Source organism: Dysidea avara, chromosome 8, assembly GCF_963678975.1.
Source record: "Dysidea avara chromosome 8, odDysAvar1.4, whole genome shotgun sequence".
Lineage (NCBI taxonomy): Eukaryota > Metazoa > Porifera > Demospongiae > Dictyoceratida > Dysideidae > Dysidea > Dysidea avara.
Genome location: NC_089279.1, coordinates 4,880,887 through 4,894,046, shown reverse-complemented (window position 1 = coordinate 4,894,046; position 13,160 = coordinate 4,880,887). Strand labels below are relative to the sequence as shown.

The 13,160-nt window shown below is 38.3% G+C and overlaps 1 protein-coding gene across 1 annotated transcript; it reads left to right on the top strand.

Moving 5' to 3' along the window:
- Positions 1 to 3,406: 3,406 nt before the first annotated feature.
- Positions 3,407 to 9,119, top strand: LOC136263885 (fibropellin-1-like). Its single transcript, XM_066058506.1, has 7 exons — positions 3,407 to 3,836; positions 5,506 to 5,655; positions 5,710 to 6,099; positions 6,171 to 7,895; positions 7,945 to 7,995; positions 8,048 to 8,204; positions 8,928 to 9,119. Exons 1-7 carry the CDS (start codon positions 3,407 to 3,409, stop codon positions 9,022 to 9,024), a joined length of 3,000 nt encoding a protein of 999 aa, XP_065914578.1. The 3' UTR covers positions 9,025 to 9,119.
- The last annotated feature ends 4,041 nt before the right edge of the window (positions 9,120 to 13,160 follow it).

The following is a 13,160-nucleotide window of genomic DNA, read 5'->3' as shown; positions in this document are numbered from 1 at the left end:
TTGAATAAATCTCCTGTAGTAGCTTGCAAGGCCTAAGAATTGTTGCACCTCTTTAACACTACAGGGAGTTGGCCAGTCTACGATGCATTGTGTTTTACTAGGATCTGTAGCAATACCCTCAGATGAGATGACATGTCCTAAGTATAATATCTTTTTTTTGAGAAAAGTACACTTTGCAAGTTTGGCTTTTAGACCAACCTCTCGCAGACGTCCTAACACTGACGCTAAATATCCCAGATGTTCTTCAAATGTGTGGCCAAAAATGATTATGTCGTCTAAATAAACCCATTCACTCCACAGCATACCAGATAGTGTGAGATTCATTGACCTCTGGAACGTTGCAGGGGCATTGCAGTGACCAAAAGGTATAACATTAAATTCAAACAGACCTTCTCGTGTGATGAATGCAGTCTTCTCCTTATCCTTCTCTGCAATGCCCACTTGCCAATATCCACTCAGCAAATCGATGATACTGAACCATTTGGAACCCGCAAGAGACTGAAGAGTTTCATCAATTCTCGGGAGAGGGTAGGTGTCCTTGTGTGTGACAGCATTCAACTTCCGATAGTCCACACAGAAACGTGTGGAACCATCCTTCTTTTTCACAAGAACAACTGGTGCAGCCCACGGACTTCTTGAAGGCTGGATGACCTTCTTCTCTTGCACCTCCCGTAACAGTTTTCTCACCTCTTCTTGTTGAGCGACTGGAATGCAACGAGCTGCTTGCCTAACTGGTGGTACATCCCTTGTGTCTATAGTGTGCTGTATCTCATCTGTCTTACCAAGGTCCCCTGAGTTGTCTGCAAACACATCACCATATTGAGATAACACTGCATACAACTGTTCTTGTTCCTGTTGAGTTAGCCCTTCTCCTGCAGATTCCACTGCTTGCCACAAAAGTTGTCTCTTGCTGTCTGACAAGTGTGTTTCAGGTATGGCATTGCCATCACTAACTCCAGCGACTAGTACTGAGTCTTCTTCCACAGAGTATGCTGTAGCTACTCTAGTATCCTTGTGAATAGTAATAGGATCTGGGGATAGATTCAACATTTGGATGGGCACTACTGGGCTGTCTGCACTTCTCTGGGAATCCACGATTGAGGTTGCAACCAGAATGAATGGCTTATGAGGAAGCACAAGCCGTTCCACGATCAGGGTGCCAGGGCCAATTGGTCCCTGCAGTACTGCATTAACTTCCATCTCACTAGAACCTGGAATACACACATCATTAGGTAACACTACACTCACATTGTCTACTGGGTCCAATTTGGCTCCCGCTCTGGTTAGTGTGATGGGTTTTCCATTTCCATTCAATGTTATTAGTCCCCGGGGCAGATCAATGGCACATTGGTTAACTTCCAAAAAGTCAATGCCCAGGATAGCCTCCGTCCTTAGGTCAGCAATGATCACTTCAATAGAATACTGGTCACCACTTATTTCTAACTGTGGTGTGGCTGTGCCCTTGACTCTCAGTGGGACACCATTAACACCCACCAGTCCTGGATTTACCCATGGTTTCAACACTGATTGGCCCTTAACTCTACTCCAAGTGTTAGTGTCTATGAGTGAGACAGCTGCTCCTGTATCTATCATGAATTGCACGGGATAAGAGTTAATAGTACCATTAATGTAAAATGTGGCATGTGGGTTGACAGCAAATAAATCAGTGACGTTATTGGCCATGTTTATGTCACCCTCCCCTGCCTGGCCTATGGCAAGGGGGTTGCTCATTTCCCTGAGACCTTGATGGGTGGCGGAGAGCACACCCTCTAGCATAGTGCCCTTCCTTTCCACAGCGAAAACAGGTCATGACACTGGTGGACTCATGGTCTCCTACTTGCCGACGGTAGGATGGTTTGGAGATAGCTTTCGGTTCATTGAACTTCTTGCGGGTCATACTCTCCTCTAGCTGTGACATTCGTAGGGCTAATTTGTCCATTGCCTGCACTAGGGATTGCTCCATAGAATGGGAAATATTAGAAGTAGCTTGATTTCCTGAACTGTAGCTGACAGCACTAACAGTGGTTTCTTCTGGTTCTGAGGTTATGTTGCCCACCATAACTGGTTTAATCAGGCACGATTCAACTTCTAATGTAGTACGCACAGCTTCATCCAGCTTTTTGGGCTTCTGCTGTTTTACTGCAAATGCAACCTGCGGGTTGCTTAGCCTACTCAGATAATGTGTCAATGCCAGTTGTTCTTGGCTTCGTCCATCGAGGTCTGGAAATGCCTTCTCAGTTAGCCGTCGAAGGTCTTCAGTGAAGTCTGCCCATCCTTCATTTGGCTTTCTCATTCGCACTTGCAGTTCTGCATTGTACAATTTGTGCTTACTCGCCGGCTCAAATCTTTCTGTTAGGGCTGTCTTCACGTGATCGTACGTGTCTCTCGATTCCTCAGGTAGTCCTTGGAATGCTTTCTGCGCCCTCCCAGCAAGGCACACTTTAATCCAATTCAACTTCGCCGCAGCATCCCACTCGTTGACGGTAACCACATTCTCAAATCGAGTGATCCACTCATCCCATCCGTCTCCTCCTTGGTACGCTTCCGGAATTATCAGTGGCTTACTGGTACGGGACATCTCCTCGCAGGTTGCTGTAAAGAACACGAACACAACAGCTACAATACTGAATCGCGTGGACTCGTCTTGTGGGGTACCGATTCAGACCACGGTACAAGGTATTATCGCCTGGGGGTTAACAAGGATATTCTACTATCAACGATATCCTGCCAACTACGTCAAGTGTAGCAAGCGGCCAACTGACAATACTGTATTAAACTGTACACGAGGTCACACACCAGTCATATCTGTACTACACATGCGTTATACAACAATGGCACTAAATAGAATACAATACACAAAATTAATAGTCCAATGTGTTACATGTTCTTTAAGACATTCAGAGCCTTTTATAACAGCTTTTAAGATATGATATAAATCAACAGTGAGGCACTACTAAGAGGTGATTATTTGCTATTTCAAAAATGTAGCAACTAACAACAGAATCTGGCTCTCCCCAACCACCTACAACTTAGCCCGTTTGTGCCCCTCCCCTTGCCAACTCCTGGATCCATCCCTGATAAGTACTGGAGGTGTTATACCTGTGAAACATCACATGTGGTCAAATAGCAGTGATGGTGTACATTACACTTACAGAATGACTATATACAGTAATAACTGCAATCAGCGGTGGTATAGCTATATCAGTTTGCAAATGGATGATCATATATAAGTTTAACAGGTGAATCTAGCTGGATGCAGTTTACGGCTACAACTTCCCAAATATATAGCACATTGTATTCTCCATAGTGAAAACAGAAAATGACTGTCTGCCCTCATAAACTAAACCTTTACAATTGTTGATAAACTTTGCTTGGCCTAGAGCATGTATCTCTTCTCCAAGTAAATATGTGTCATGAGTTGCTTTATAGTTTAAACACCTACATGTTTGTAACTTTATTCTCAGTCCCCACAGGCTACTATGCAATATTTAATGCTACACATTATGAATTTGATATCAATGTTTACTCTCCTGTTGGAACTGTTGTGTTTGAGGCACTTATACTTGTGGAGAATCCTGATGATGTGTCCATAGTACTGGTGGATTTTCAGGCTGGATACTTATCCACTATAAGTGATTTTGAACCATTTTCTATTAATAGAATGGGTAATACTGGTGAATTTTATCTGATCTTTGGTAATGTAGTAGTGACTGTTACAACAGATCAAATCCTGGTTCCCTATGACACTAGACTGATCTATCAGTTTCAACTATCATGTATTGCTGTTGGAACTAGAGCAATAGAAGATATAGCAAATATAATCTTGTATGAAATTGGTGAGTTGAAAGTTACTGTATCAAGTGCTTGCATGGTATTGTGCCATTTGTCCAAGACAGCTGGCATACCACCCATGCATGGGCACTGTATATTTGCAGAGAGAAAGAAAACAGCTATCATGCCATGATGAAGGGTAACTTTCTCTAAATGGAATGATCTCTGTGCTGCAAATGCCTCCACCTTTAATACCCTACATACCAAATTTGAGCAAGTATTTGTGAAATATGAGCTCTCAAAAGTTTGGCTTGATTCCAAAAACTGGCATAACATGCAATATACAACTTGATCATATTTATAATTTTGGCATACACTAGACAAATTAAATGTACTAAGTCTGGTGCAATTCCAAAAACACTCACAGTGTTATTGACAATTTTTTCTGTAAAGGACCAATTTTTTGTCAGGGAACAGTCTGAAAACATAGGTTAACTAACCATTAAGCTCAAACCCTCTGTTATTTAAAGGAAATTGCAGTGACAGTTACAGAGTTAGCTACAAGAAGAAAAACAAGCTGGCATAAAATTGAAAGGGCCAAAATGTTCTTAGAAGAGCAGAAGGTAAACAAAGGCACATTGAAAAAGATGTTGTCCAAGCAGAGTTTAAACCAGAGACCTCTGCACCTATAGTCAGTACACGTTCACCTGAGCCTCCACCAAATATGGTAATATCAAAGAAGTGAACATGTGTTCACTTCCAATGGTTTTGTATTGGAACAAGCATGTTTTCATGTTGTAAACATGTTTGCATGCCTGAATCGTCCATACTTAACTCACTTGTTCTTGCCTGTTACAGCATATCAAAGCACTTTTTGAGTATCAAAGCACTTTTTAGGTTAACAGTTCCGGCATTTAAAGGGCTTCACAGCGCTACTAAATGTTTGGGCAGCTGGCCCATGTAACAAGAGTTGTTGAGGGCTCAGGTGGATGTGAACCGACTATAATTGGCAAACCTTTTACCAGTGAACCGCTGTTGTCAGCTGTTTGGCACACTAAATTTCTACTTTATAAGTACTAGTTTTAAATCTCCTCAAGTTTATAATCTACCAATGGAAAATGTATATTGTTCTATATGTATTGTATCAGAATTAAATCCTTAAAAATGTGCTTTCTATAAAGTATTACAAAAACATATTAACAAATAATCAACTTAAAAAAATATGCATTAAAGTTGTGTATCTGTAGATAAGAAGTAAAAACAAGTTGAAGAGCCAGCTTTTGGCTATACAGAAGTGAAATCCATGCAAACTGTAAAACGTAGGTGAGAGATTTAAAAGCCTGGATGATAAAAGCTGTGAAATTGAAGTCAAGAAATGGCTGCCAATCAATAATTGGTTGGTATTAGCAATTTAGCATTGAAATCATTGCAGCCTTGGTTGCCACTTTTTGATTCTACAATTTTTACACATGGCTGCAGCCTTTTCATAGCTTGGCTGTTATTGCATGGATATCCTAATAGTGTGCCACCAAATACAGCTCCTACCATAATTCACTTTATTTTTGTGCAAAATTTTGTGATAAAAATTTTCATGTAAAAATATTGTCGTATGATTTACATGAATGACTGCTCTATTAGAGTAGTTCAATCTTATGTAAAAATTTCGTACAAATTTTGCACATGAAAATTATTTTACAAATAATATGTTACGGTATTTACTCTTCACTTATACAGATCCATGTGATGATTGTTCCACCAACTCCTCATGTGTACCACACACACCCCTTGATGGTGGTGTAGACTGTGTGTGTCCTCCTGGATACAGTGGAACTAACTGTGAAGTATTTATTGGGTGTGATGGCAGTCCTTGTATGAACAATGGAAGTTGTGTAGAAGGCATTAACAGCATTACATGTTCATGCTCTCTTCCACTAACAGGAAGGTTGTGTGAAGTCGATTCAATAGATGACTGTATACCACCAGGACCTTGTGTGAATGGTATTTGTAGTGACTATATTAATTTCTATAACTGTTCATGTTATGACGGTTATACTGGTACTAACTGTACAACTAATATTAATGACTGTCCTCCTCAGGCTTGTATGAATGGTGGAAGTTGTATAGATGGTAATAACACCTTTACCTGTAATTGTACTAGTCCTTGGACTGGAGATGTTTGTGATGTTGATGGTATTGACAATTGTACTGGTATTGACAATTGTACTGGTATTGACTGTATTAATGGAAATTGTGTTGATCTGGTCAATGACTTTATGTGTCAGTGTGATCAAGGATATGAGGGTAGATATTGTGAGATTGAAATTGATGGTTGTGTGAATGTGACATGTCTAAATAATGGAACGTGTGAAGATATAATTACATCTGTCATTGTAGTCCAGGTTATGAGGGCAGATGGTGTGGTGATGAAACTAATGAATGTGATCCAGGTCCTTGTGAGAACTTAGCAACATGTCATGATTTATTTCTAGACTACAATTGTATCTGCCGGCAAGACTTTATTGGAAGAAACTGCAGTGAAAGATTTGATGATTGTGCATCTCAACCATGTCAGAATAATGCAGTTTGTATAGATGGATTTGCCAGTTATTCATGTCAGTGTCCTGAAGGTCTTACTGGTGAAAACTGTGAGACAATAATAGACCAGTGTGATCCTGATCCTTGTATGAATAATGGAACATGTACTACTCCAGCTCCTAATTACTTTATGTGTACTTGTCCAACTGGTTACACTTCAAGAGATTGTTCAGAAGTTACAGACTATTGTGAAGGAGCAGTGTGTATGAATAATGGAAGTTGTATAAACATGCCATTGATGGGTTATTACACATGTTTGTGTAGTGATGGGTTTACTGGATGTCATTGTGAGACTAAAGTTGATGAGTGCAGTGATAACCCATGTCTTAATGGTGGAAACTGTACTGACCTAATAGGCAATTATACATGTACTTGTCCTGAAGGAATAACTGGAATTAGGTGTGAAGCAAACATCGATGACTGTGCTGGTGAAGATCCTTGTGTGAATGGCACATGTGTTGATCTTGTTAATGACTTTAGATGTGACTGCTTTGTGGGTTTTTCTGGAGACACTTGTGACATTGACATAAATGACTGTATTTTTGATTCTTGTGTAAATGGAACTTGTTTAGATCAAATTGACAGTTTTACATGTGCTTGCAATTTGGGATTTACTGGACTACTGTGTGATCAAGATATTGATGATTGTTTCTCAGATCCATGTGTAAATGGAACTTGTGTTGATCTTGTTAATGGTTATCAGTGTGATTGTGACTCAGGGTTTACTGGAGAAAATTGTGACATTGATGTTGATGATTGCATTCCAGACCATTGTATAAATGGAGCCTGTTTTGATGGTGTCAATGACTTTGGATGTGATTGTGACATGGGGTTTACTGGACAATTGTGTGACCAAGATATCAACGAATGTTTACTAGAACATTGTGTGAATGGAAGTTGTCAAGATGTTGTTAATGGTTTTGTATGTGACTGTGATGCAGGCTTCACTGGACAACTGTGTGATCAAGATATAGATGAATGTATCCCTCATCCTTGTATAAATGGGACTTGTTCAAACCTTGTCAATGATTTTATGTGCTTATGTGATGTGGGGTTTACTGGTAACACTTGTGACATTGACATAGATGATTGTACTCCCAATCCTTGTGTAAATGGAACTTGTCAAGATCATATTAACAGTTTTATATGTGAATGTAGTGAAGGATTTACTGGAGACATTTGTAACATTGATATAAATGACTGTGAACCTGTGTCATGTGTGAATGGCAGCTGTGTTGATCTTATCAATGACTTTAGATGTGATTGTTATGTGGGATATACTGGGGACTCTTGTGACATTGATATAGATGATTGTACTCCCAATCCTTGTGATAATGGAACTTGTACTGATCTTATTGATGACTACAAGTGTACTTGTTCTGAAGGATTTACTGGCAAGTACTGCAGCAACATTATCACTTATTGTGACACTAACCCATGTCAGAATAATGGTAGTTGCACTGATGGTAATGATGACTACACTTGTACCTGTCTGTCTGGGTATAATGGGAAGAACTGTCAGATGAAAAGTTAATAATATAGTTTTCAATGATGTATACTATTATATTACTCAAATAGGTACATCATTGTCATCATCATCTTTCACAGAAGATGACGGGTTTGTACCAGGTATTGTTACAATTACCAGTTCATCTCACTCTACTCAACATGTTACATGTAGGACTACTGATTGGCATTGCTTGTGGGTCAGTTGGTGTCATCTTATTGCAAATATTTTTGGTGTGTGCGTATCGTGTTTGTCATCAAGTGTGGCCACCTAAGAAACAGAAAATAGGGAACACAACTGATGTTAATGATGTCTCCATGTATAGAGTAGGGTGAGTGCAACATGCATGCATGTACACAATTGTACACAATTGTACACCAATACTGCCATTATACTTCGATAACAACATCTTAAAATCAATCCTATTATGTTCAAACTTCTTCTTTCAAAGTCAAGATTACTGGCTGTTTTAGTAAAGTAGTCATTAGAGTAAGTGACGGTTCTATCAGTTCTATTAGTGTATCTATAGACCTTATTTCAGCAGTGTGAACAATTAGTCTGAGCCAATTATGCTTCAAAAACAACATCCTATTATACTTTTGAATAAATGAAGCAAAATTATTTCAAAATCAAGATTATGCTCAAGAGCTGACTGTTTTATTAGAGTAAGCGACTGCTCTATTAGAGTATCTCAATCTCAAACAGTTAATTGCACAAGTTATTAATTGAAAATTTCCCTATTATGCTGGAATAATACTTGATGCTTTTCTCCTATTATGTTTGAAGTTATGCCAGCATAATAGAAGACAAATTTCATAATTATTAACCATTGCCCCTAGCAACTGGAAATTTACATTATTTGTAGGTGTCCATAAACATAGTAGCATTATGCATTTTTAATATAATGATGATGTGTAGTATGTTCATGTTTTGCTGTCTTCTGACACATTCATTGTACATTTTGACCAAATATCACTGTATTTTTCTGGTGTTATGTTTGATGCTATATAAAGTTTTCCACTGAGTCAACTCTTATATTGCTTGTTGTCTACAGGAAGCAGATTTTTGATAATCCAACATATTTGGATGTGACAACACTTATCAATGAAGATGGTGAAATGATTTCTAATGATAACTTTACCCTCTACTGAACTGTTATAGTGTTTAGCAGTTATTAAATAACTTGGATATAGTATGTGTTCCATTTTTGTGTAAGTTTATTATCATTAGATACAATGCCAGTATAGTGGTGCTTTACAATCATTCTTTTGTGATATTTAGCACTAGCCGAATGCACTGCACACACAGTTTTGTATGCTACTGTATCAGAGATTGTATGCTTTACAGTATAACCTTAGCAAATTAAGATATTACCGGAATTCCTTTGCCACACCCGCAGCACTGACTGTCAAGCGCATGCTGTACAGTGACAGTCACTACTAGCTGTCTTACTCAAGGACATCAATATGAAAACAACCATCAGAGTAGAATAGATTTACATTTGGATGGTGCACTGTGAACTGATGCCCTTAGCACATGATGAGTAGATAAAAACAATACCTTTATGTTGTCTTAACTTCAACCATATATCAGTGGCAGAGATGCAGCGCTTTTAGCTGAAATTCTCTCTGAAAATCACGGGTGCACCAGAACTAAACAAGTTTACAGAGCAGGAGGGTGACTGAGTACATATAGTTTGCAGACTAGCAGCAAAGTCCTGAGTATTAGTATATTTGAAACTACATTAGCCATAAGCATAATGATATAGTTAACCTTTAATACAGCACCATTAGGGTCTGGAGGCCAGCAGTTGTGGTGCCTGAGTGATGTAACACAACAAAAACTGTTTACTGATAATAAGAATTTGCAAACCTATTTTCAAGAAAATTGCTCTAAGGCTAAACTGCATATGTAATTCTAAGATAGAAAATGTAACACATAGACACTTGTTTAAACAGCTAACTACCTTATTCTAAGAATACACATATAAGTAACTTAAACTTTAACAAATCATCCTAAATTATAAATGTAATTCTTACTATCTTGCTATTAGTGTTTTACATCTACTTATTTTGTGGTTACTTAGCTAACCCAAAATGCAATATTATACTTACTGATTGCATTTTGTAAACACTAGTGTACCATGCATGTGTGTGCTTGGATTATATTACATTACATATCAATTGCAACATTTACATTGTTGATTAAATTCTTAAGATTCTTACAGTTTAAGAGTGCTGTACTAAATTCTTGCACCAGGATGTTGGCTTAGCTATATCTAGAGTGGCAGAAATTAAATATTTTAGATGTTACTAGGCATTACCCCAGTAAACCTTGATTTGTGTTAAATATAATAATTAAGAGCACTTTAATCTAGAATTCTGCATTAATTTTGCCTTATAGCTATATGCACAATCATCAAACGTAAAGGGATGGGGCTAGCTTCTCCAGAGGGGAATCCACTTTTCAAGATTGACATAGCTACTCTATAGAGTATGTTAATCTCAAAAAGTGCACTGTGAATAACTTTGATTTGTGACTTTGCTAATAATGAAAAATGTCACAAATCAGTTTCTCACAGTACAAAAAGGTCTTGATAAAGCAGCTTCAGTTGCCATCACTATGTCTCAAAAGATATTCTTTGCTCTCATCTTAGCTAACTTGGATCATCTAAAAAGCAACAGCAGCAACAGCAGCAGCAGCAGCAGCAGCAGCAGCAGCAGCAGCAGCAGCAGCAGCAGCAGCAGCAGCAGCAGCAGCATTGTGTGCATTGAAAGGTATATGTTGCATTATCTGGCTCGATCTGGTTGTTCTATTGATTATTATTATTATTATTATTGTTACTGAGCAGACAGCACAGCTGATATGCTCAGGAAAAAAGCAATCATTAATGAAATTAGCTACGTAGTTACAAAGATTACAGTTATGGAGTTCCATACAATGTTTGCAGTTTCGCTGAAAAAGAGTCAATATTGTTGCTCTCAATGATGGAAGATGGTAAGTTGTTCCAATCCTTAATTGATCTGGAGAAAAATCTCTGTTGGTATGAATAGGTAGATGAATTTGGTAGAATAAAACGATGTGGGTGATATAGTCTGGTGGATCTTGTCATTGAAATAAAATGAGGAGGAATTGACAGTGAATAATCTTGATGTATAATTTTAAGAAGTGCTTGTAATCTGGATATTTTACGTCTCAGCTGAAGGCTTGGCCAAGAAAGATGCTGTAACATAGCTGTGACGGTGGGGACTATTCTACGGAACGGAACGGAACGGAACGGAATGATGGACTAAACCACGGAACGGAACGCTTTCTCAAACTGAAGCTTGCAACTTACCATTGCTGAAACTTCCCTTATAAGTTAGCAGTGGCATCTCCAGTGGGTGGTTAAACATAAGATAAAAAGAATTAACGGATCGATTGTGGGTTTTTGTTGGTTGTCATTAGTAACGAAGTATTATTGTGGGATGAGCTGTATCAGTGATGTTCATCCATACGGAAGGGAACTTTATGTGAGCTGTTTTTCTTATTTAGACTTTACAAAACAGTCTGGGCCGGTCTTTAAGTCATAAGTCAGTGTATAAATAAAGCAAGCAGGAAGATACTGGTAACAGGAAAGAGCCAGCTGAATTAAAACTTGAAGAATTTTGTGCAGTGTGTGAGGAGCAAATATTTTGGCAGACCGCAAGGAGGGTATATTCTGCAAACATCACTGAAGTGTATGCATGGAGTTATTTATATATTAACAGCTGGTGCAGTGGACTAATGCCGTATTCAATAGTGAGCTGATTTTATCTGTTGCACAATTCAAGGATGTGTCTGACTACTAGCCTTGAATCAGGCTAAATGTCAAACTCCAAGATCAGCCAAATCTCTATTATAAGCCGCATGTGAAACCATGCCCGTAGCCACCAGGCAAACGTGATTTGGACCAGGATGTGTGTGTAATTTCAATGTATCTAGTCAGACCTGAAATGGAACACTCACATTAATTACATACCACCTAAGAATCCTAGGATTTCTTAAGTGTAACATTTCACATGCTTCACTTCAAACAAAACAGGTTAAATTTGTTCGTCTATTTTCAAGTGATTCCCAGTCCAGCTGGTCCATGAAATTACAATGGGATCACATGTATTTGTTACAGTGCGGGCTGTCCTGTGTTGGATCTACTCTAGAGTTGAGATTTCAAGGTAGACTCACTGCCAATTTACTGACACTAGTACTGTTGTAGCAGGTTTAAGTGGAGGACAAATGAAATAGTAATGCTAGATTATTTATGTATACAAATTTTTCATAATGAAATTGATATCCCATTTTGATTTGTACTTCCACTTTGCAACTTATTCAAGAGCAAGAAGCTACCACACTTAATCTCCAACCACTGTCATTAATTAACCAAGATCTCACTAGTCTGTAATTCACCTTACTGTAGTGTATGCTTTCTTCATTTCCTTTGAAGTTGTACCAAGAGTTCATAATAAGGTGGGGAGTGTCTAACTTGAATGCATTCACCAAACACCCTGCTTAAAGTAACACCTCGGCCTTATTTCAGAACAAAGGCTTTACCTTCTTCAGCAACTCTAATCAACAGTTTTCTATCCCCCAGTAAAGGTGTTGATTTGATGAAAGGTGAACTTTACACAGGGTGTTTGTACAGGCCATACTGAGAGTTAGACACTCTCCCCCATACAAATCAGTATTACGAACTCTTGGTTGTACAGTATAGGTAAACAAAGATAAGTTTCTCTCCCATCTTATTCTAGGATTTCTATTGACAAGGAAAATTCAATTATTTGTATACAGGCTCAAAATTGAGAAAATATAAAGAAAGTGAATTAATATTATACAGTCAGTTTGCTTTTGGATATTTAATGTCTCCAACCACAACAAAAATTCGATGAATCCATGTATCTCATCACTGGTCGTCTGAACATTCTGAAAGTGATACCTCACTCAATCAACCATATATTCTGTTTATTAGACTGAATAAAGTCATGATTACCTAAACAATCACTTTTATAATTATCCTATTCCATTTTTCTGGAGGTTCCACTGATAAAATGCAATTTCAGCAATGATAGCAGCTAGCCAAGCTGCAAGTTGATTCAGAAAGCACTCCATTCTGTAAAATAGACCCCATCCAGAATTCAACTCAGTACTCAGGCTGAGATATCTGACAATAGTCCACTACTCTGTTAATGAATCATTGATGTTCACACAATATAGCCTCCTTGAGGTATCTGAATGTTTGCTCCTCACACACTGCACAAAATTCCTTTAGATT

Coding starts and splice junctions, on each gene's coding strand:
- LOC136263885 (XM_066058506.1), top strand. CDS start 3,407: ATGTGTCATGAGTTGCTTTATAGTTTAAACACCTACATGTTTGTAACT. Junction 5,656..5,709: donor TCCTTGTATGAACAATGGAA/GTTGTGTAGAAG, acceptor TTCCACTAACAG/GAAGGTTGTGTGAAGTCGAT. Junction 7,896..7,944: donor GAAGAACTGTCAGATGAAAA/GTTAATAATATA, acceptor TTACTCAAATAG/GTACATCATTGTCATCATCA.